This window comes from Dama dama, chromosome 10, assembly GCF_033118175.1.
Source record: "Dama dama isolate Ldn47 chromosome 10, ASM3311817v1, whole genome shotgun sequence".
Taxonomy (NCBI): Eukaryota; Metazoa; Chordata; class Mammalia; order Artiodactyla; family Cervidae; genus Dama; species Dama dama.
In genome coordinates, this window is record NC_083690.1 from 33609983 (window position 1) to 33634094 (window position 24112).

Below are 24112 nucleotides of genomic sequence, written 5' to 3' on the forward strand. Positions count from 1 at the left end.
CCCAACCTTGGAGAGGGGACAGGTTCCGAGAGCCAGGTGGGAGAGGGGGCTGGCTGGGGAGGCAGCTGGTCCCCAGTAATGATACAATGATGTGTCCCAGCACTGGGGGTCAGCCTTCCCAGAAATGGCTAATCCAAGAGTCCAAGCCCCGGGCAGGGGTGGGTAGGGCTGGGGTAATGAAAGGGCTACTAACAGCGAGGAAAACTGACTGGCGTTTATTGAGCGTGAACTATGTGCCAGGCACTGTTCTAGGTGCTTGCCATGTATTAATTCGTTTAATCCTCAGCTCGACCCAGGAGAGGGTAGCACTGCGGTCCCCTTTCACAGATGAGAAGACTGAGGCCCAGCAGGTGGCCGAGCCAGGATTCAGCCCCAGGAGTCTGGCTCCAGGGCCCGCTCTTAGCCCCAAGAGCTCTGGGTCCCCCAAACCACGGGCTTGCATGCCCACCTGGGCTCTAACCTCCCACAGAGGGGAAGAAGATCCCGCTCCCTGGGGAGCTCACTGCCAAGCTGGGGCACCAGGCGTGCAGATGGAAGTTGTGGGCACAGGAGGAATGCATGGAGTGGGTGGGGGGCAGTCATGGCCTGGGCGCTGGGGCGGAGGGGCATGGATGAGGCCGGGAGGGGTGTGAGTCTGAAGGCTGGGGCGACGTCTGCCAGGCACAGGGGGGCGGGAGGGCCTGTCAGAAGAGGGCACAGGAGGGACGGAGGCGGCGGTGAGCAGGGACACGCACGGAGCTGGGGGTGTGCGCCTGAGCACCGGGGATGCGGGGAGGAGAGAACGCAGAGGCCCGGCTGCTTCCGAGGAGCCCTGGAGGCCCAGGTAGCACTGAAGAGTTGGGGGCTTCAGAGGGACCCCTCTGGATCGGGGCTAGTGGCTCACAGTTCAGAGGGTGCATCTCTTCCGGGAGCGACCAGGAGCCCTAGGCAGGGGTCACAAGGGGTGCACACGCTGCACCCCCCCATTAAGAAAGGGCAGACCCCATCTCCATCACCCGTCAGCTGCGTTTTGCGCCCCTCACCGCCTGGTTACGCTCACCGCATCTCAAGTTCTCATCTGTACACCAGGGGCGACTGTCCCGAGCCCTCTGGGAACAGCAGAGAGCGCCGGGGCCCAGCCCTAACTGCTCCTGTTTCTAGAGCGTTCCCTACGTGCTGGAGGAGTCCTCAGTCACGTCATCCCCGGGGACCTCCAGCAGGCGGCTCCAAGATTCTGTTACTGTGACAGGGTCAGTGCCAGCCTCCCAGGACTGACGTCAGGACGAGGGAGTTTGTGCTTCAAGGGTGTCGCACGCAGCAGGCGCTCAATAAATATTAGCTGAGCATGTGGACTCGGTCCCCGCGTCAGGGATGTGCAGGAACGGGGCCACAGCGCTGGGCCTCAGTGTCCCCTTCTGTCCCCAAGCGGATGGAGGCGGCCGCGTCTGGACCGCCCAGGGTTGGGTCAACTCGTCTCTCTTGGCCGAGGGACGCAGTGTGATCCTGCCCCGAAAATGCCACGTTGGGAGCCTGCACCCGCCCAGCTTGCCCTGTGTCTCCCCCGACCCAGCGAGCGGTCAGCTCTCCTGCCCTCCAGGACGGCGGGCCCCGGCCCTCTGGAGCCCCAGGTACTCACGGCAGAACCTGAGGAAGTCTGACTGCAGCTCCTTGCGTGCGTTCAGGAACATTCTCCCCTTCTCGGTGCCGACCACGAAGGCGCTCTCATCATGCACGGCGACGCAGGCCACCTCGGCGTTCAGCTTGGAGAGCGCTGAGCACTGTGTGGGGAGCAGGGATGTGAGCTCGGGAAAGGGCCCCCCACTCCAGACACCCCCAGGGCCAGCTTTGGGGGGGTGAGAGCTGAGCCCCCAGCTGCCCGAGATCCCCCCAGCAGCTCAACGTCTTGGGTCTTAGATGCTGCAGTGGGAATGAATGAACGACCCCCACAGAGCTTGGCCAAGGTCAGGGGAAGAAGACAAGGTTATGGTTTCTGGAGGAGGACAAAGGCGCACAAGATCTGTGTCCCAGCCCCAGGCCCTCCTGCTCTTGGCAGGCTTCTGGCCTCAGGCCTGGCCCCAGCCCCAGGGGCGATCCTGTCCTGGGCTCTAAGTCCCTGAAGAGGAGGTGGGACGGGTCCCAGGAGAATCAAGGCTTTAATCCTGCATCAGCTTCTTCCTAAAAGTCATGCCCTCTTCTGGGCCTCAGTTTCTAAGTCTGTAAAATGGAGACAAGCTGTCCAGCTCCCAGAGTGGCAATGGGCTTGTTCTGGGGATTCAATGGGGCCTGGCTGGTGGGAAAGAACCTCTAAACCACGGCAGCACGTGCAGGGATGAGGCAAAGAGTTTCTTTCTGCAGCCCCAGAGTTGAGATTGGCAGGCCCATGGCATAGGAAGCCCTAACACGGGGGCCCTGCAACCAAGACCACCAGTATCTCAGGCCTCTAACCTACCTCACTGGGAAACCTGTCTGCAAAGCTTGTGGCATGCAGTCAGCCAGTCAGTTCAGTCGCTCTGTTGTATCCGACTCTTTGCGACCCCATGGGCTGCAGCATGCCAGGCGTCCATCCCCGTCCATCACCAACTCCCGGAGCTTGCTCTAACATGTCCATTGAGTCGGTGATGCCATCCAACCATCTCATCCTTGGTTGCCCCCTTCTCCTTCTGCCCTCAAGCTTTCCCAGCATCAAGGTCTTTTCCAATGAGTCAGTTCTTTGCATCAGGTGGCCAAAGTATTGGAGCTTCAGCTTCAGCATCAGTCCCTCCAATGAATATTTAGGACTAATTTCCTTTAGGTGTGCAGTCAGCGTCTGATAAGTGCTGGGTTTTATCTGAGTTAGCGCTCTGTGGACAGTCAGAAGTCTGGCTTCTAATCACAATTCTGCCGCTATGTGATCTAGGCCAGGTTCTACACCCTCTCTGGGCCATGATCATGCCTTGAGTGGCAGCTCTGGCCGGGTATCGCCCTAAGGAAGCTGGGAACATAGGGCCAGCAAGACTGTCCCCTGGGGCAGGGATGGTGTTGATTTCCTCTCTCTAAGATTAAAACCAAACCCTGCGCTCCTTTTCCCCGAGGCAACATGGTAAAACAAACAAACAAATAGATTCAGCTGTCTCCAAGGGGAGGCCACCAGGGCTGGAGGTGAGCCTCTGCTATGTGGTCACTTCACAGCCCAAGAAGCTGAGGTCACAGCAGGAAGCGGATTCGCCCAGAGGCACAGAGAATGAGGGTCACAAGGAAGCGTCTGGAAAAGGATCGGAGACTGGATGGGGGGAGGTGGTGAGCAGACAGCGCTTTGCCCTCCCCCCACCTCCACTGCAGACTGCCTGAGGACCCGGCCCAAGGCCGGGAGGGTGCCAGCAGTTAAGGCACTGTCAATCAAGTGCCATCGTCACCCAGGATGGTCCCTCAGGACACCTGTACAGGCCTCAATGCAGGGCGGCGGGGGAGCCTGTCCTGTCCACGGCATGTCCGTTCCTCCAAGGAGCCCCTGAAACACCCTCCACGGCAGCATTGCCAGCTGAACTCAGTCATGTCCGACTCTTTGTGACCCCATGGACTGTAGCCTGCCAGGCTCCTCTGTCCATGGGATTCTCCAGGCAAGAATGCTGGAGCAGGTTGCCATTCCCTTCTCCAGGGGATCTTTCAAACCCAGGTCTCCCGCATCGCAGGCAGATTCTTTGCCGCTGAGCCATCGGAGATGGTCCCCTAGAATTTCTGCAGTGACGGAGATGTTCTATTTCTACACTGTCTGATAACATGACCACTAGCCACATGTACCCCCCCACCCCCCAAGCTCCAGAAACGATGCTTAGTGTAACGGAGTCACTGAAATATTTTATCTGGTTATTCATAAACATTTATTTGGCTGCTTTGGGTCCTAGCTATGGCATAAGGGATCTATGATCTTAGCTGTAGCATGGGGGATCTTGAGTTCCCTGACCAGGGATCGAACCTGGGCCCTCTGCATTGGGAGCATAGAGTCTTATCCATTGGACCACCAGGGAAGTCCCAGGGAGGGAGACTTGTGACCATCCCGGGGATGGGACTTGAACTTCGAGAGGTGACGAAATGAAGACAAGGGGTGAGGGGACGAGGGCTGAGCTTTCACAGGCTTGATCTCCCTTAAGTCTCCCACCTGCTGGTGAGGGCAGAGGCCTTGGGGCAGGTGGGGGACACGGAGGCCCAGATTGGCGGGGCTCCTGTGAGCAGCAGAGTTACAAAGGCCGGCTGTCCCACTGCCCCCGGGGGCACTCACCATGGAATCTAAGGCAGACACGAGGCTGGTGATGATCTCGTCTTTGCGGGCGAAGGCGGAGGTCCAGCGGTCAGGCCCGCAGCCGTTGGCGGGGATGTCACAGCGCTTTCCCAGCAAGGCCATGGTCGCCTGGAGGGAGGGAGGCGGGGAGCAGGTGGAGGTGGGTGGGGCGGGGCACACGTAGCGTCTGTCCCCCCATAACCCGCTGAGCCCCTGAGACCACCCCCACCTCCCAGGTGGGATGAGTCAAGGACTGGTCTTCTCTTCCCCTAAGGGTGTTCCATGCACGAAGGACTCTGAGGTCTATCAGGCCTGGACCGCCGCAGCCTGCACGGCGCATTACAGGTGTGAGAAACGGACGGCGGAGTAACTGAGGGCATGTCTCCCCAGGTCTGCACCCCGGAGCCAAGCCCAGGGTCACGAGCAGTCTGCTTGGCAGGCCCTAAATGCCAGCTCTCCCCACACACACTGTCTGGCATGGCCCTCCCTTGCTCACACACCCTCCGTAGCTCCCTACTGCCCACGTTAGCTCTCGACTCCTCAGCTTGGTATTCAAGGTTCCAGACTTGTCCCTTGCCTCAGCTCCCCCTCATACCTCCATGCTCTGAGTCCTCTAAATGTCACCATCCTCCAGACATATGACCATCCTTTATGGGTTCTCAGGTGTCACTGGTTCTATTCTCCGAATACCCTCCCTGGCCCCTTTGGCATTTACTGACTGCTTCCTTAGCTTTAAAAGTAAACTTTTTTTTTTTTTTTTTTAGTATCTGGCCACACTGCACAGTATGGCTGAGGTGGGGGGTGTCTTAGATCTCCGACCAGGGATTGAACCCCTGTCCCCTGAATTGGAAGGCGGAGTTTTAACCACCGGACCGTCAGGGAAACCCCTGCCCCCTTAGCTTTCAATTGTCACCTCTGCTGGGAAGCCTCCCTGGATTGCCCCCTCTCCTACCGCTTCCTTCCCAGGATGGGTCAGGTATCACTGGGCTCCCCTCTGTCCCTGAGCGACCCCATCACAGTTCCTAGGGGCAAGGCTGCTGCTGCCCCAAGGCCGTGGAGCTTCAGTCTACTTCCTGTAGATGGTCACAACTGAGTCTCAGAGCTGCAGAGAGATACAGCAGGGCAGAGGCCCCTTCATCCCAGACGAGGTTTCCCCAAGACAGGACTTTGCCCCTTGTCATGAGACTCCGGGAGGACAGAGCTGGGGCGCCCTCAGATCAGGGCCCCGTATAGGGGCTGCGCCTGGCAGAGACAGGCCTGCTGGCCCTACATCACCCAGCCGGGAGGGGGCCCCACTAGATAACAAAGGTCAGCCTCCCTTGCGCCCCAACACCCCTGACCCATCCTGCCCCTCCCTTTCCTAACCCCAGGAACCAGTTCCGGGGGGCCCCTCCCCCAGGATGCCCCAGTGCCAGCATCTTCCTATGGGCCACCTGCCCCCTCGCCAGTCCAAGCAAAGGAGAGGGCAGAGAGCAGAGACAGGGACCCTCTGTCCCCCTCCCCAGGCTGAGACCCTGTGGGGCTCTGTATGGAGGCCCCAGGTGGCCAGTTCTGGTGAGGGAGCAGGGAACAGAGCTGCAAGCATCAGAGGGAGTCTGTGAGTCCTGCCCTCTTGGCATCCTGGCGGGGAAGGCGTCTGTGCACGAAACCGGGGCTGGGGGTTGGAGAGCCCCGGCAGGTGACGGCTGGGTCTGCTCCCTTGGTGCAAAGGCCAGAGTGTCTTCTGCCCCCAGAGCTGCTCCCCCTCCGGGACCATAAGCTCTATGAGGGCAGGGACTGGTTGGCCAATTCCTGCTGCACCCCAAGGGCCCAGCTCCGTGTTGTCCAAACCATAGACTGTGGCCTTTTAGTGGCTCGTGAAATCGATGCCACAGAACAGCAAATGTCAGAGCCTGCCACACATGACATGGTCAGACGTGTCCAACTTCAGTGACGGAAACATTCAAAGGAATCAGGGATGCGCTAGAGCGTTTCTCGCGAAATTAAAAGACGTTTGCTCCTTGGAAGAAAAGCTATGACAAACCTAGACACTGTATTAAAAAGCAGAGACATCACTTTGCTGATAAAGGTCCATACAGTCAAAGCTATGGTTTTTCCAGTAGTCATGTATGGATGTAAGAGTTGGACCATGAAGAAGGCTGAGCGCTGAAGAATGGATGTTTTCACACTGTGGTGCTGGAGAAGACTCTTGAGAGTCCCTTGGACTGCAAGGAGATCAAACCAGTCAATCCTAAAGGAAATCAGTACTGAATATTTATTGGAAGGACTGATACTGAAGCTGAAGCGCCAATACTTTGGCAACCTGATGTGAAGAGCTGACTCAATGGAAAAGATCCTGATGCTGGGAAAGATTGAAGGCAAGAGGAGAAAGAGGTGACAGAGGATGAGATGGTTGGGTGGCATCACCGACTCAATCAATATGAGTTTGCACAAACTCTGGGAGAAAGTGAAGAACGGGGAAGCCTGGAATGCTGCAGTCCATGGGGGTCACAAAGAGTCGGACATGACTTAGTGACGGAACAATAGCAAGAGCTTGGCTCTGGACGCTGTCCGGCCCAAGCTGGCTACTTAGTTGTAGATAAATATTAATTTTAATAACTGGCCAGGTCAGCAGTTGCCCAAGTGAGTATGGATTCACTTCTAAATGTTTATAAAATGTATTTATTCTCCTAGGTTGTCTTACAAAAAAAAAAAAAAAATCCATAACTACAGTCAAGTGTTTTAATATCCCACTCTTAGTAACTTTGATAACAAGCAGACAGGAAAGGTAGAGGACACCTGAAATACACTATCAACCATCTTTTTTTTTGGCTGCATGGCATGGAGGATCTTAGTTCCCCAAGCAGGGATCGAACTCATGCCCCTTGCAGTATATGCGAGGCATGTTAACCACTGCACAGCCAGGCAAGTTCTTGCCTTACTTTTAATAAAAAAAGCTTGAAACCGGCAGCATTAAGAGATGCTGAGGGTTATGCCAGGCCCTGGATAGGACATGCTGATGGACCAAGCAGCAACCAGGGGCTTTCTGCGACACGAAGCCTAACCGTGGGGCTGAGAGAGCAGCTGAGAGGCTGGCCTGACCGGGGTGCATGGAGGCTTGCCCCCTCCCCTCAGCCACCCCCTGCCCTCCCCAGTCCCTTGAGCCACTTCCAGAAAGGCCTCAGGCTGCCAGCCTCCCAGCTGCTGGGGCGCAAATCGAATCAGGGCAGAGCAGGAGGCACCAGACAGAGCTCCAGCCCTGGCCTCCGGGTCACCCCAGACGGCTGCCGGCTCCTTCCGGCACAGGTCCTAATCCGTTTAGGAAGGAGCCAGGGGCTCAGGGAAGGGGGGGCGGTGTGGAGGGCGCTGGGCTGTGGGCCGTCCCCTGATTCCTTGTCCATTGTGCTCCCAGGACAGAGAAGACCCTCCTGGATCCCTGAGAGGGGCAGGTTCCTGTGGCTTGAGCTGCTGCCAGTGGAAGAAGAGGGGCCCAGAGTGCTGGAACTGGCTGGGAGCTATGAGCCGGGAGCCACGCATATGTGGTGAGACCTAGGCCTGGGGCTGCCAGAACCACAGGGGATCAACCACCTAAACCCCCTTGTTTTCTCATGTGCAAGGTGGAAAAAGTGAAAGTGAAGTTGTTCAGCTGTGTTCCACTCTTTGCGACCCCATGAATTGTAGACTGCTAGGCTCCTCTGTGGAGAAGGCAATGGCACCCCACTCCATTACTCTTGCCTGGAAAATCCCATGGATGGAGGAGCCTGGTAGGCTGTTGTCCATGGGGTCGCAAAGAGTCGGACACGACTGAGCGACTTCACTCTCACTTTTCACTTTCCTGCATTGGAGAAGGAAATGGCAACCCACTCCAGTGTTCTTGCCTGGAGAATCCCAGGGACGGGGGAGCCTGGCGGGCTGCCGTCTATGGGGGCGCACAGAGTCGGACACGACTTAAGTGACTTAGCAGCAGCAGCAGGCTCCTCTGTCCATGGGATTCTCCAGGCAAGAATACTGAGGTGGGTTGACATTCCCTTCTCCAGGGGATCTTCCCGACCCAAGGATCAAACCCAGGTCTCCCACATTGCAGGCAAGACGCTTTACCGTCTGAGCCACCAGGGAAGCCCAATGTAAGGTGTAAGGTGAGATATGTGTCAGCTGGGGCTGCTTCTAATCTGAAAATGAGGGAGAAGAAAGCCACCCAATGAGACCAACAGACTACACAGAACAGAGAAGATGGAGTATGCTAGCTGAGCAGGAGGCAAGTGACCCAGAAAGTACAGGAGACAGTCCCTGGGGGGAGGGATGGGCGGCCACCGCCTGAGCCACGACACAGGTCACACGCCAGCGAGGACGGGGACAGGGTGAGGCTGCAGCAGCTAAGGGCTGCTCTGTGTCACCGGGAGAGGCCATCAGAAGTGACATCACGGGTGACCGGCTCCCAACCTGGGGCACAAGTAGCAAGGAAGTCTTGAGTGACAAGGGACTTCCACGCACGCCCAGGTTTCTTGGGGGACAAGGTCTGCGGGGGCCGTGGGCATCCCACCACAAACATTTCTCCCAAGGGTACCAGGGCCACACAGCTGGCTTCCCCACCCTCCTGGTGTTGCCGGCTGAGGGTCTGAGGCCCTCTCCCCGCCCCTGTCCAACTCCCTCCCTCGCCGGGAGGCAATCTCGGCTTGAAAGGGAAAGTCGCTCAGTTGTGTCAGACTCTTTGTGACACCCATAGACTACACAGTCCATGAAATTCTCCAGGCCAGAATACTGGAGTGGGTAGCCGTTCCCTTCTCCTGGGGATCTTCCCAACCCAGGGATCAAACCCAGGTCTCCCGCATTGCAGGCAGATTCTTTACCAGCTTTGCCACAATGGAAGTCCAAGAATACTGGAGTAAGTAGCCTACCCCTTCTCCAGGGGATCTTCCCAACCCAGGAATCGAACTGGGGTCTCCTGCATTGCAGGCGGATTCTTTACCAACTGAGCTGCCAGGAAAGCCCATTCCTTTGTGGCTCAACTGGTTAAGAATCCGCCTGCAATGCAGGAGACCTAGGTTCGATCCCCGGGTCAGGAAGATCCCCTGGAGAAGGGATAGGCTACCCACTCCAGTACTCTGGCCTAGAGAATTCCATGGACTGTGCAGTCCACGGGGTTGCGAAGAGTGGGACAGGACTGAGCAACTTTCACTTTCTTTCGGCTTACACATCATCTCTTCGCTGGTGCCTCTCCACCTCTCTCTCTCCCTCCTCTCCTGAGATTGCTGCCTCCTCCGCGTCAACTGTTCAGTGCCCAACAAGCAATCCAAACACAACACGGCCCACATTCCCCACTCAGATCCTCTCCTCTCCAGCCATCGGCTCAGATGCAGGCGGACACCCAGGGACCTCATCCCCGAGTCCCTCCTCTCTCACCCCTGAAACGATCCGGAGGGGAGTCCCACGAGCTCAGCTCCGGAACGCACCCAGGTCTGCCCACTTCTCGCCGCCTCCCTGTCCAGGCCGTCCTCCTCCATCACCCACTCCGTGCCAATGGCCTCTCACGGATCTCCCTGACCTCTTCCTGCCCCCACGGTCCCCTTGCAAACAGCAGCCACATCATCTCACGTGGCTTTCCCGCTAAGAAGCTTCCAGGGGGTTCCCACCACAGGCAGAAGGTCGCCTCCCCGAGCTGTAGGCCCATGTGACCCAGGCCTGTCTGCCCCTTTCCTCCCCCCTCCAACCCCACTGTACTGGGCTCCAGCGCTGCCCTCTTTCTGTTCCCCAAACACATCGTGTGCTCCCCTCTGGGGCCTTGGACTCGGCTCCTCCAGAAGAGAAGGTTCTGGCAGGTCTCTATATTCTCCCGTTGCCCCCTTCGCTCCATCAACTCCCTGACCCAGCAGCCACGTGGCAGCCCACCCCCATCTCTTCATTCATTTCCTTCATAGTATCTGAAGTGACCTGCTCACGTGCTTCCTGCCAGATTTCCCCAACTGGAACTCGGCTCTGGGAGACCAGAGGGTGTCTGCTTTACTGTATTTTCACTGCCTCGAATGCCTGCTTGAGTTTTCAAGGACACTCAACGAATATTTGGGGAGCTAGGGACTTCCCTGGTAGTCCAGGCGTTAGGACTCTGAGCTCCCACTGTAGGAGTTCGATCCCCAGCTGGGGAACCAAAATCCAGCAAACCACGTGGGATAATAACAAATGTGATGGTCAGCCACTTTGGCTGGGAGCCAGGATGTTCAAAAGCTATTGTCTGGCAACGACGGGGTTGCCAGGCTCCCAACAGGTAATCTGGGGGATTGCAACTTTGGACGTATTTGGATCACGGAGGAGGAACCGTCCAGAAGCTGAAAGTGAGGGATCCGACAGGTGTCCTGTACAGGTGTTCCTGCAAGTGTGGTCCCAGGACTGGCAGCATCAGCACCACCTCAATGCTTGTCAGAACGTCCAGGGTGGCACATCTGCACATGTGAGCATCCTTCCTTGATACATCATCCTTCCATCGCAGAGACTCGCCTAAGGAAGCCCCAGTCAGTGGGTAGTGAGGATGAGGTCTGTCCATCTGTCTCTCTGACCCCAAACCTGGTCCTCTCCCCTCGACATGCGCCGTGAGGACCGTACTGCTCACACCTGCCAGGATGCAGGGAGCAGGAAGGTCAGCTGATGGAATCGACAGCTGATGCTCAGCCAGACTGACCAACTCGCCCCGGTTTGCCTGGGGCTGTCCCGGCTTTAGCACAGAATCCCCTTAGTCCCAGGCAAAGCGGTCTTCCCAGGACATAGGGATCAGGAGGACCAGGAGCCCAGACACCCCTCTTGGAACCGAGAACAAGGACAGACACTAAAAAGGGAGACAAAGCCACGGACAATAGGTCCTGCCTTGGGTCCAAAACACCCAATTTCATCTAGAGATAAGAGATGGTCTTGGGAGCTCCTCAGGGGAGGGGGACAAAAGGGAGGTCTCCTGGGGGGGTGCTGCTTCACCCAGGAGATCACAGAAATGGGGAGGAAGCCACTCTCCTGATGTGTTTGAAGGTCACACGGGTAGCAGACAGGACAACCTTTGGGGCTGGTCTGCAGGGACACTGCTCTGTGACACCTCCCCCGGCACCCGGCTTCCCAGCCTTGCTCTGCCCACCGGTGAGTGAGGAGGGCAGGTAGCCCGGCTGCCACCCACACCTGCCAGTCCAGCTTCCTAGGCCCCGCCCCCCAGAAGCCCCAAGGTCTGCCTTGAACTCAGGACACTGTACATTTCAGTGCCCCAGGGATTCTGACACGCAGTTGGGTACCAGGCCTGGATAATCTCCGGGGAAGTTTCCAAGCATCTCGGCTTTTCCTGCCCGCCACCCGCCTCCCACACTTGCCCGGGATTCCTGGCCCAGACAGTGGCAGCTTTGCTGGCCGCCGACAGCTGGAGGCCTGCCCGGGGTCGGAGCCAAAGCTTAGCTGAGTGCTGTGTCCATGGCTGAGTCATGGCTGCCCTGATTCAAGGCAGACTTGCCCCTGGGAGGGAGGCCCCCACGGGAGCCGGGCCCAGAAAGACCACTTCCTCCAGCCCTGGGGCTAGAGAGAGGGCAAGGAGACAGCACTTCAGCAAGGGTTTCCATTCCTAAATACCCCACACTGGGTGCTCGGGGCCAGCTGGAAGGCTGGAGGCGGGGAGGACTGTCCTTGAACTTGTCCTTACTGCCATGCATGGCCTGGGTGCTTGGGAAGACCTCACTCTGGTGGGAAGTGGACCTTCCTCCAGGGGTTCAACACCCCAATACTTTGGCCACCTGATGCAAAGAGCTGACTCATTTGAAAAGACCCTGATGCTGGGAAAGATTGAGGGCAAGAGGAGAAGGGGACGACAGAGGATGAGATGGTTGGATGGCATCACCGACTCAGTGGGCCTGAGTTTGGGTAAACTCCGGGAGCTGGTGATGGACAGGGAGGCCTGGTGTGCCGCGGTTCATGGGGTCGCAAAGAGTCAGACACGACTGAGCGACTGAACTGAACTGAACCCTCTTCGCCCTGCTTCCCCCTCCAGCTCCCTCCTCCTCTCCCTGTCCACCTCCCCTGGGAGTGCCCGTTTACCAGCATGCTGACAGCTATGACCTCCATCCCTGGAGTGTAACAGGGCCCATTCTTTCTTAAATTAGCCATTTTAAAAACATTTATTTATTTTTGGCTGTGCTGGGTCTTCGCTGCTGTGCCGGCTTTTTCATGGTTGCAGCGAGCAGGGGTTACGGTCTGACTGTGGAGCCTGGGCTTTTGACGTCAGTGGCTTCTCCTGGTGCGGAGCATGGGCTCTGGGGTGCACGGGCTTCGGGAGCTGCGGTTCCCAGGGTTCAGAGGACAGGCTCACTAGTTGCGGCACACTGGGCCCAGTTGCTCAGAGGCACGTGGGATCTTCCTGGACCAGGGATCGAACCTGTGTCTCCGGCATTGGCCGGCGGATTCTTTCCCACTGAGCCACCAGGGAAGCCCTTTAGTATTTATTTATTTGGCTGTGCCGGGTCTTTCGGCATGGCAGGATCTTCAGTTGTGGCATCTAATTCCCTGACCAGGGATTGATTGATCCCAGGCCCCCTGTGTTAGAACCATGGAGTCTTAGCTACTGGGCCACTAGGGAAGTCCCCTGGGCCCATCTTAAAGGTGGAAGAAAACCAAGCCCCAGAGGGATGACATTTTCACTCAAAGTGAGTGGCAAAGTCAGGACGAGATTCAGGACATTTGACACACATGCTCTGTTCTCTTTCTGCTCCTCCCCGGGGCAGGACCCCTAATTCAGAGGAACCCCAGGAGCGGGACAGGCCAGCTGGGTGGCTGACTGATGAGACAGGTGGGCTGGGCCTGCTCCCGGCTGGAGGCAGGCAGGCGGGAACCAGGCCAGGGCTGATGAACTTGACTGCAGGAGCCCAGGTGCCAAGTCCTCCATGCCATGAGGGACTTGGGGCATGGGCAGGGCACACACAGAGGGTGCCAGAGTCAGAGCAGGGGGTGGCCGGCGAGGAAGGGGAGAGCCACAGGGCTGCTCCTCCGGTCCCAGGACTGGGTTAGACCCCAAAGCACTTAATTCTCACAACCATCCTCATTTTTTTTTTCTTTTCTTTTTTTCCCAGTCCTTATACTATCTTCATCTGTTTTGGAACTTTTTAGTTTGTATTGGGGTATGTGCTAAGTCGACTTCAGTCGTATCTGGCTCTTTGCGACCCTATGGACTGAAGCCCGCCAGGCTCCTCTGTCTGTGGGGATTCTCCAGGCAAGAAGACTGGACTGGGCAGCCGAGGAGCCCGAGGATCTTGCCGCTCCAGGGATTGAACCTCTGACGTCTCCTGCATTGGCTGGCGGGTTCCTTACCACTAGCGTCACCTGGGAAGCCCATATTGGGGAAGAGCCGATTAATAACGTTGTGATAGTTTCAGGTGGACAGCAAAGAGACTCAGCCAGACATACACATGGATCCATTCTCCCCCAAAGGGCCTTCCCTGGTGACTCAGAGGGTAAAGACTCCGCCTGCTGTGCAGAAGACCTGTGTTTGATCCTTGGGGTAGGAAGATCCCCTGGAAAAGGGAATGGCTACCCACTCCAGTATTCTTGCCTGGACAATTCCATGGACAGAAGAGCCTGGCGGGCTACAGTCCACGGGGTCGCAGAGTCAAACATGACTGAGCGACTAAGCGTGCGCGCACACATTCTCCCCCAAACCCACCTCCCATCTAGGCTGCCACAGAACACTGAGCCGAGTTCCCTGAGCGCTACAGTTGGTCCTTGTTGGTGAATCCACTTTAAATACAGCAGTACAACCATCCTCATCCCACACAGGAGGATTTCAAGGCTTGAGCGTCCCAAAGCCAGGATGCAGCAAAGCCAGGGCCTGAGTCCAGATCCCGCCAGCTAAGCCTGGTTCCTTCCACCCCACGACTCAGCCTTCAACTCACTTCCCCCCTGGAGCAGTGAAAGATCGGTGGGCTTGGCTGGCTGGCAGAGAGGGGGCCCACCCGGCATCCTGCTTCCTTATCTGTGAGACCCTAGTGCAGGCACAGGTGAAGAGACTCCTGGGAGGATGGTCTGTTTCTCCTCCCTGGGCTTGCAGAAAGCGAGCCTGTCCCCAGAACCCAGGGCCACTTTGGTGGATGGCTTCCCTGGCCAGTGGCCCAACTGGGAATCCCCAGACCTTCAAAGTCACCCCAGAGGTTGAAGAGTGTGTCCTTAAAGGGATGGAGGTGCGAGTGAGCACCTGTGTTCGAATGGGGATGAGTTAAAAAAAAAGAGAGCAAGAGACAGTGTGTATATAACACACTCAGAATAAGGGCAGCCCCCAGCCAGAGTGAGACCAAGAGGCCAGATCCCAAGATACAAACGCCACCAGCCCTCCTGCAAGCAGCCTGCCCGCAGTGGGTGGGGTGAGTGACCAGCCACCACGAGCTGGGCATGCAGCAGCCTCCCAAGTGCCTACATGTCTGGGTCCCCCCATAACAGGGGCACGTGTGGCGGGCACCCCTCCTTCCCTTCCATACACAGTTGCTGAACTCCGAGGGCTACACTGGGAAAGAACAGAGAGCACACCGCCACCTGGCCATCAGCTGGGACGCAGGCCCCAGGCAGTGCGCTCTTGGGGGGGCAGGGTCAGCCTGCAGCGGCTTGCCAGAAGCTGGAGGCCTGGCTGCCTGTGGGGAGGCCCCAGGGGAGATGCTTCCTGGCCCTCCCTTCACCCCAATTCATTTACTGCACAGCTCCTAGAAACACTGCCCTGCTGGCCCAGACAACACAGTTTGACACGGGGGAAAAAGGGCTGTCTTTTATTTAAATAATTTCTGTTTGTTTAGCCTGAGGGGAGTCAGGGTTTCCAAACAAGGTTTCCCTGAGTTGATGACTGCTGGAAGGGTTTTGAAGGGTGAGTAGGAGTTCTCTGAGAAACACGAGTGGATAGACGGTGTTGTCATTTCTGTGGAGAGGGGCAAGAAGCTTGGCTTGGAGACATACAACCCTCATTCTATGCGTCAGGGGAAGTGATCGGGATTGGTTGGTTTGTTCATTTATTTGGCTGTGCCAGGCTTTAATTGCAGCACGCAGGACCTTTTTAGTTGTGGCATGCAAACTCTCAGTGGGGGCATGTGGGATTTAGTACCCTGACCAGCAACTGAACCTGGGCCCCCTGCACTGGAAGCAGTCTTAGCACTGGACCACCAAGGAAGTCCCCCCAACTATCTTTTGACCATAATTGCAGGCGAAACCTCAAGCAAGAGCCATCTTGCTGAGTCTAGCCAAACCCCAAATTGCGCGAAACTAAAATGATAAATGATTGTTGTTTGATATTGCTAAGTTTGGGGCTATCTGTTATGAAGTGACAGGTAACTGATACATCCGAGGGCAGAGTATGAAGGTGTAGGTACATCCCCAGGGGGCAGCTGTTTGGGAGAATGAATAGAACTTGAATACATACTTAGAATGTCCACAGGCACGTGGGCAAGGCCACCTCCAGTGTGGGGCAGAGCTGAGCTGGGAAGAGAAGTGAGGTGAGCTGGGAATTTCCACCCCCTCCTTCTTCGTAGTTGGTATATATTATCAGAGAGCCCTTCTGTAAGAATGGTTGCTCAAATGTGCCCTTAAGGACCTGTGGTAGGTCCCCAAAACAGTCATGTCTGAAGCCTGAAATGTCACCTTATATGTAAAAATCACTTTTGCAGATATGATTAAGTTAATGACCTTGAGATGCAGGGATTATCCTGGATTATCTGGGTGGGCCCTAAATGCCATTACACAAGTAAATTTTTAAAATTAATTTTAAAAATATTTATTTTTTAATTTAATTTGGCTGCTCTAGAGCTTAGTTGCAGCACGAAGGATCTTTTTGTTTTTAGTTTGGGCATGCAAGATAGTTTATAGTTAAAGTCCCTCAGTCACGTCCGACTCTCTGTGACCCCATTGACTGCAGCCTACCAGGCTCCTCTGTCCACGGGATTCTCGGAGTAAGAATACTGGAGTGGGTAGCCATTCCCTTCTCCAGGGGATCTTCTCAACCAAGGGATGGAACCGGGTCTCCTGCATTGTAGGCAGATTCCTCACTGTCTGAGCCACCAGGGAAGGCCTAAGATCTTACAGTTGCAGCACTCAAAACTCTTTTTAGTTGAAGCATGTGGGATCTAGTTCCCTGACCAGGGATTGAACCCAGGCCCCCTGCATTGACAGTGTGGAGTCTTAGCTACTGGACCACCAGGGAAGTCCCCACGCGTCTTGATACGGAGACAGAAAGAGGTGTGACACAGGCAGAAGGTCACATGAAGACAAAGCAGAGAGAGATGGGGAGATGCTGGCCTTGAGGACCAGAGTGATGCGGCCACCAGAAACCAGAGCCAAGTAACAGACGCTCCCTGAGAGCCGCTAAAGGGAGCACGGGTTTTGGCCGAGTGGCGCTGACTCGGTTCTGTTCTCCAGAACGGCGAGAGACTACTTCGGGTTGTTTCAAGGCACCAAGTTTATAGTAATCCATTACAGGAGCCTCCGGAATGAATCCAGGACGCTTCACTCACCATGAAAGTGAAAGTCACTTAGTCGTGTCTGACTCTTTGCAACCTCATGGACTATACAGTCTATGGGATTCTCCAGGCCAGAATACCGGAGTGGTGGGTTGTCTTTCCCTTCTCCAGGGGATCTTCCCAACCCAGGGATCAAACCCAGGTCTCCCGCATTGCAGGCAGATTCTTTACCAGCTGAACCACCAGGGAAGCCCAAGAATTCTGGAGTGGGTAGCCTATCCCTTCTCCAGCAGATCTTCCCAACCCAGGAATCCAACCAGGGTCTCCTGAATTGCAGGCAGATTCTTTACCAACTGAGATATCAGGGAAGTGGGTGTTACTTGCAAAGAGCTGGACGCAACTGAGCGACTGACTCTTTTCGACCCCATGGACTGTAGCCCGCCAGGCTCCTCTGTCCATGGGATGCTGCAGGCAAGAATTCTGGAGTGGGTTGCCATTCCCTTCTCCAGGGGATCTTCCCGACTCAGGGACTGAACCCGTGTCCCCTGCACTGCAGGCAGCTTCTTTACCACTGAGCCACCGCATCCCCCCCTCACAAATTCTGGCCCACATCCTTGACCTCCTGGACACACATTCCCCAGCTCAGACCTCTACAAAGCTCAGACCTGGGTTTGCTGGAAATTTCTCCCATTTCTTCCCTATGGGAAACGCCAGGAGCCACTGCTGGGAAGAGCTGAAAATTCTTCCGGATGCCAGGGAACACCTGACTCAAGTCTCACTGCCCGATGTACCAGCTGGGCACTAGAGCCCGTGGGAAAAAAATACTATCACCACGCAAAAGGCAAAGGCAAGAGCAGATACACCACCCAAACACGGCCCCCGCACCATCCGCTGCCATATGCCTGTGTTTCTTGAAAAAGAAGCTTGAGAGAACAAACAAAAAGTATTTTCTCCCTTCCTGAGGTGGGGGGGGGGGGCATCCCTTTTCCCCCCTGCCCAGCAGCCCTACCCTCCACTGCACGTCCTGTCCCAGGGGCTCCCCAGCGGGGAAGGAATTACCCGGGGCCCCGAGTTCTCGCCCCTTCCCCACTGTCCACCCATCGCTGTGGCTGGCAGAGAACAAAGAGGCTGTGGCCCTGACTTCCACTCCCGTCTGCCCAGGCCGGCTCGATTCGGGCAGCTGGAGGGGGGGGGTCTTACAGTGGCTGCTGTCCTGTGAAACAGCCCGGATTTTAAAATTTAATTAATTGTACTTATTTATGGCTGTACCGGGTCTTCGCTGCTGCACGCGGGCTTTCTCTAGTTGCAGTGAGCGGGGGCTACTCTTCCTTGCGGTACACGGGCTTCTCATCGCGGTGGCTTTTCTTGTTGCAGAGCATGGGCTTCAGAAGTTGTGGCTCGCAGGCTCTAGAGCGCGGGCTCTCAAGTTGAGGCACATGGGCTTAGTTGCCCTGAGGCATGCGGAATCTTCCCAGAGCAGGGATTATTCCCAGAGCATGGAACCCGTGTCCCCTGCATTGGCAGGCAGATTCCTAACCACTGGACCACCAGGGACGTCCAGGCCAGATTTCTGGTTGAGACACCTGAATCACAATCCCACCTCTGACCCCTCGTCCTTCCCCTCCTCCCTGCTAAGAGAGTGTCCACTGTGTCCTGCCACCTAAAGGCAGGTGCCCAGGGCAGGGAATTTTGGTGATGCTCTGAGGCTTAGATCAAGGCGATCCCGATCCCTCTCCTGGGACTGGTTTAAGGAGAAGCACAGAACCCACTTCTGGCCACTGAGACATGAAGCATGTAGGAAAGTTTCCCCTGCTCTTAGAAAGGGACTGAAGCGAGGACGTCTGGATGGTCTGACAGGGACACCTCCAACCATGACAGCCACCTGAGGACCACGCGGGGAGCCACCCAGGAAATGGAGCCATCACGCAGAGGACGCAGAGTTCACTGGTAGAAAAACCAGGACCCCCGTGACTCAGGGCCCGTCGCCTCCAGGCTTCAAGCTGGATGATAAAAGTCTGTGTTTTGTAAGCTGCATTCAACGGACGTTTCTCTTCCTTGCAGCTAAAAGCATCCTAGTTGAGTCAACCTTTACTTTTTGTTGTTTCATCGATAAGTTGTGCCTGACTCTTTCTGACCCCATGGACTGTGGCCTGCCAGGCTCCTCTGTCTGTGGGATTGCCCAATCAACCTTTACCAGTTGTAAAAAAAAAAAAAAAAAAATCACCCATTGAATTCTCTGGCAGTCCAGTGGTTAGGACTTGGTGCTTTCATGCCAGGACCCCAGGTTCGAGTCCCAGTCAAGGAAATAAGATCCCACAAGTCACAGCCAAAAAAACCCCATTTATTTTTGTCTTCTGGTCTATTTCAAAACAGACCAACACTCCCTTTCCAACGGGCGACTAGACAGTGGCCATCCCATTTGATGATTAATGAACAGAAAGAATCCAGGGTTCTGGGGCCACTGGTGGAGCCGGCTCACTCAGCCCCTACCCGATGCTCTTCTCTCCTGCCCACGGAGCAGGCACGGGCTGTCCCACCCGCCCCTCTGCTGCCCAGTGGCCCAAACTCCCTTGAGACCAGGATGACCAAAGACACCACCTAGGATGGAAGAGCCAGGGCAGGACAGGCACTGTTCTCCCTGAAGTCCCAGAAGGCTGCTCCGGGTCTGGGCCACCCGCCTCCAGCCTCTTGATTACAGGAGAAAACAAACCTCTCACTTCTCAAGTCTCTGTGTACCAGATAACCTACAACCGGTCACGATGCTAACGGAAACGGCTTCCACGGCATGCATGTGCATCAAATTCAGATTCACTTCTGCTTCCGCTTTAGGACACATCTCTTGAGTTACTGTCTTCTTTCTATCATCTTCCTATATAGTTCATGTTTCTTTATCAGTCTTTCAAATCACTTCTGAAATAAGGTGGGATATAAAGCAATTAAAATAAATCCATCCATTAATCCTTTTTTGTCCTTTGGCTGTGCGAGCTCTTCACTGTGGTGCATGGACTTTCTCTAGTTGTGGCGTGTGGGCCATTGCTCTAGTTGGGATGTATGGCTTTAGTTGCCCCGAGGAACGTGGGATCTTAGTTCCCTGACCAGGGATCAAGCCAGCGTCCCCTGCGGATTCTCAACCACTGGACCACCAGGGAAGTCCCCCAATAACTTTTAGAAAGCCCTGGTGCTGGGCACCATTCCGGGAGAGAAAAGCCCTGCCTTGTAGGAAGTAAGTTATTTCATCTCCCCAAACCTTGCTCCCAATGCAGTGGGCCCAGGTTCGATCCCTGGTCAGGGAACTAGATCCCACATGCTGCAACTGAGGTTTGCAAGACACAACTAAAGATTTCACATGCCACAATTAAGACCCGGTGGGGGGGAAAAAAAAAAAAAACCCGGTGAAGCCAAAAATAAAACACACACACACACAAAACAAAAACCTCCTCAACTAAGAAAAAAGTCATAACATTAACAGCAGCGGCCGCCATTTACCGAGCACTAGCAAGGAAGCCCATGATGCAGGCCTGGTGACGCCCACCGTCCCCCCAGTCCTTGGTTCCGGGACTGGCTCCGGAAGCCCCACACTGGTCCAGGTGCGCTGACATCACTCTGGTAGAGGGTACAAGGACACAGGCTTTGACTCTATACAGGAAACGCTTCCGCACTAGGAGGGCTGTCCCCGGGGTTCCCCATCCCCGGGGTTAGTCAAGTGAAAGCTGCCCACTTACCAAGGCCTCTTATAGAGACTCGGGTCTGTGGATGTTTTTAAAGAACAGATGGGCGCCACCTGCAAAGATCCTTCCGTCAAGTCACCCGGCCTGGGGGTAATGAGGGCAGAGATCAAGGACCGTTCACGTCCGCTTTATGTAGAAAGTGAAGCAAGTGGGACTTTCCTGGTGGTCCAGCGGCTAAGACTTCACGCTCCCAATGCAGGGGGCCCGGGTTTGAGCCCCGGTCAGGAAACTAGATCCTGCGCAGCCAAACCAAGATTGAAGATCCCTCATGCAACTAATATTGCAAACAAATATTTTTTTTTAAAGTGCAGCAAGCTGGTAAACAGGATCACAGGAGCAAACTTCACCCACTTAAGAAAAGCACTCTTAGTGTCTCTAAGTGTATAGAGTCCTAGCATTCAGGGCAGGATGGACTCTCATCCTACCACCTCCATGTGTCTCTGGGGAAACCAAGATCCAGAGGGCACAGACTGTACCCCGATCCCTGCACACTCGGCACACGGTCGCCCCAGAGTACAGCATGCTCTCCCACGAGCTTAAGTGCTGCACTGGTTGCAGAGTCCTTCCTATTCATCAGAGCAAGGCCTTTATGGAAACGCACTTTATGTCTTTGAAAACGGTCAATAATTCAGACGGTATCCTGTTTTCAGTGCACTGCCCACAGGCTTGCCTTCACTGCGTTCTCTCTGGTGCCTGGTCTGTTGAAAAAGACATCAGACGTATGAACTAACCACAGCGACAGGCCACGCCACGGCTGAAATCTCTCCAACATGATGAAAGAATCCAGGCGAGAAAGATTGGGCTGTAGGAGAGCCCCTTTATGTTCGTTTCAAACGAAGGCTGAACTCCGATGTTACAGGTCAGGATGGCGGTCATGTTGGCAGGGAGGTGGGGTGGGGTGAAAGATGGAAGGGGCCATGATAGAGGCTCCTAGGGGGCTGGGAATGCTCTGAGCTTGATCTGGGTGGTTATCTGGGTGACTTGGTTTCTAACATTCACCGAGCTGCTGATTTATAAATAGCTTTTATTTTTCCCCTTAATAATAAGTTTTTAAAAAGACAGGTTTGGGATCCCCAGTTACACAGCAAAGCTGTCTTGGACTTCCCTGGTGGTTCAGTGATTAAGAATCCGCCTGCCAATGCAGAGGACATGGGTTCAATCCCTGGTCTGGGAAGAGTCCACATGCCAAGAGGTAACGAAGCCCGTGTGCCGCAACTACTGAAGCCCAGGCTTAGAAGCCTTTGGTCTGCGACAGGAGAAGCCACTACAGTGAGAAGCCCACACACCACAACTGGAGAATAGCCCATGTGCAGCAACGAGGACCCAGCACAGACCAAAATAAACATAAATAATTTCTTAAACACCTTAAGAAAAAACCCAGAAAAAAAAAAAAAAAGAACGTTGTCTTGATAACTCTCCAGAGCTTTAACCGAGTTGCCACCCTTTGATCCAACCCTGTATATTCATTGGGAGGACTGATGCTGAGGGTGAAGCGCCAATACTCTGGCCACCTGATTCAAAAAGCCGACTCACTGGAAAAGACCCTGATTCTGGGAAAGACTGAGGGCAGGAGAAGCAGGCGACCAAGGATGAGATGGTTGGATGGCATCACCGACTCGTTGGACATGAGTTTGAGCAAGCTCTGGGAGATGGTGAAGGACAGGGAAGCCTGGAGTGCTGCAGTCCACAGGGTCCCAGAGTCAGACACAGTTGAGAAATTTGAACAAGAATAATCCTTTGACCCAGTCCTTTTCTCAATTTAGACTATTTTTTTTTCCTGGCCACACAGCTTGTAGGATCTTGTCTCCCTGACCAGGGATTAAACCCAGGCTCGACAGTGAAAACTCACAATTCTAACCCCTGGACCATCAGGGAATTCCCTATCAATGTATCCTGAGAAAATTATGCAAAACACAAAGATTTATGTACAAAGGTGTTTCACCCAAGCAGGTCAGACCTCCGTAAATAAACACACCAGCATACAAGAATGAGAAATGGCAGGCAACCTAAGTGCCCCACGGGGGCTGAAAACTAGCTTCGTACAGACAGATGATCTCATGGAAAAGCCTAGACGGAGATTCTAGACATTTTATCTCCAATGGGCAGCATCCATAAATGGCTTTCTCCCCTCTACTGTTCTGCAGTTTTGTGGTCTGAGATGAGGAGTATGACTTTTTGCCATTTGGAAAGAAGTAACAGAAACCACATTCTTAAAACAAGTTTTTTTTTTGTTTTTTTTTTTTTTAAATAACCAACCCATTTGCCGCCCCATGCCCCGCACAGGAAGGCATCCCAGGCCAGGGCAAAGGGCAGACTCAGGGACACACAGTGCATCACGCCGCTTCCTGGGAAAGCCACAGAGGCTGTCCCCATTCCTGGAGGAGGAGATGGCGCCTGGCCAGGCGAAGCCCCATCTCCTCCAGGCCCCATCTCCAATGAGCCCTGGGTTCTGGAAAGCAGGGCTTTACCCTTCCCAGGTGGGGAAGGGGACTCATGATGGTGTTCTCTTCTCAGATGGGGGCCCCCAGGACCAGGCTAGGGCCATGCCTGCGCTCTGGGCGCTAAGACAAGGAAGGGAAACCCTCAAACCCAGGCTGTGCCCCAGAGGAGATGGGGCGGGTGCTGTTGGCAGCGTCGAGTGTCTGGGTCACCCTCGGGCCTGCCCCAGCAGGAGGGGAGGCTAGGCTCTCATGGGCAGACAGCTCCCCAGGGTCGGGTTTCCACTTCGTTATTTAAAGCCCGGCTCTGGCTCCTGGCGGGCGGGCAGGGGCGGCCACCGCCTGCGTGACCAGGATGAGCAATCGCGATCCTGACTCGGGCCCGCGTGCCTATGGCAACTGGCCTTGTGGCCTTGGAGACTAATCTCCAGGCTGCCAGCCGGTAGGGGCCTCTCCGGGCGGGGCAGTGGCTCCCTGCAGAGGCCCCCGCCTGGGGAGCAGGATCGGGCCCTCGGTCCCAGCCAAGGATGGGGCATCTGGCCTTGCAACAGGACCAGGCTCTAAACGCACAGGTTCCCACGACCACAGCCCCTGCCGCGCTCCACCCAGAAGGCGTGATCACGCACGTGGGGACGTGACCACACGCACACACACACCAGAACCATCACACTTCCTTCCACAAAGCACAGAGACAGACAGCAGACGCTCCTGCTCTGGAAGAGAGTCCCAGGCTGGGAGTTGAAAGGACAGTTAAAATAAGTTCAGAAAGAAGAGATTAAAACAGGATAACACTTCTTGATTTGAATGCTGGTTACATGAGGTACTGGAGAAGGGAATGGCAGCCCACTCCAATATTCTTGCCTGGAGAATTCCATGGCCAGAGGAGCCTGGTGGACTACAGTCCACGCAGTTGAAATGACGTGGACACGGCTGAATGACTAACACATACTACATGGGGTTAAATACATAGGTTAAGGGCTTCCCGGGTGGCTCTGATGGTGAAGAATACACCTGCAATGTGGGAGACCCAGGTTCGACTCCTGAGTTGGGAAGATCACCTGAAGGAGGGACTGGCTACCTACTCCACTATTCTTGCCTGGAGAATTCCATGGACAGAGGAGCCTGGTGGGCTACTGTCCATGGGGTTGGAAAGAGTAGGACATGACTGAGTGACTAACACATTACACAGGTGAAAATTCATCACACTGGATACTTAAGATTTATGCATTTTACTGTAAGTAAATTATACTTTCATCAGAGGTAAAAATGAGTGATATGCCAGAAGTACAGGATGGC

General features: G+C 55.2%; 1 protein-coding gene and 1 non-coding gene across 7 annotated transcripts in view; both read right to left on the reverse strand.

The window, feature by feature from the left end:
* GTF2IRD1 (GTF2I repeat domain containing 1) overlaps nt 1-24112 on the reverse strand; it is a 116036-nt gene that overhangs the window by 71726 nt on the left and 20198 nt on the right. For all 6 annotated transcript variants that reach the window (XM_061153392.1, XM_061153393.1, XM_061153394.1 and 3 more), the window contains exons 2-3: nt 4235-4363; nt 1616-1757 (exon numbers count right to left, since the gene is read on the reverse strand). In XM_061153392.1, the coding sequence (XP_061009375.1) occupies nt 1616-1757; nt 4235-4357 (265 nt within the window). In that variant the 5' untranslated portion in view covers nt 4358-4363. The remainder of the gene's footprint in view (nt 1-1615; nt 1758-4234; nt 4364-24112) is intronic.
* Nucleotides 3911-3983, reverse strand: TRNAG-CCC (transfer RNA glycine (anticodon CCC)). Its single transcript has one exon. It is a non-coding gene; the product is annotated as a tRNA-Gly (tRNA).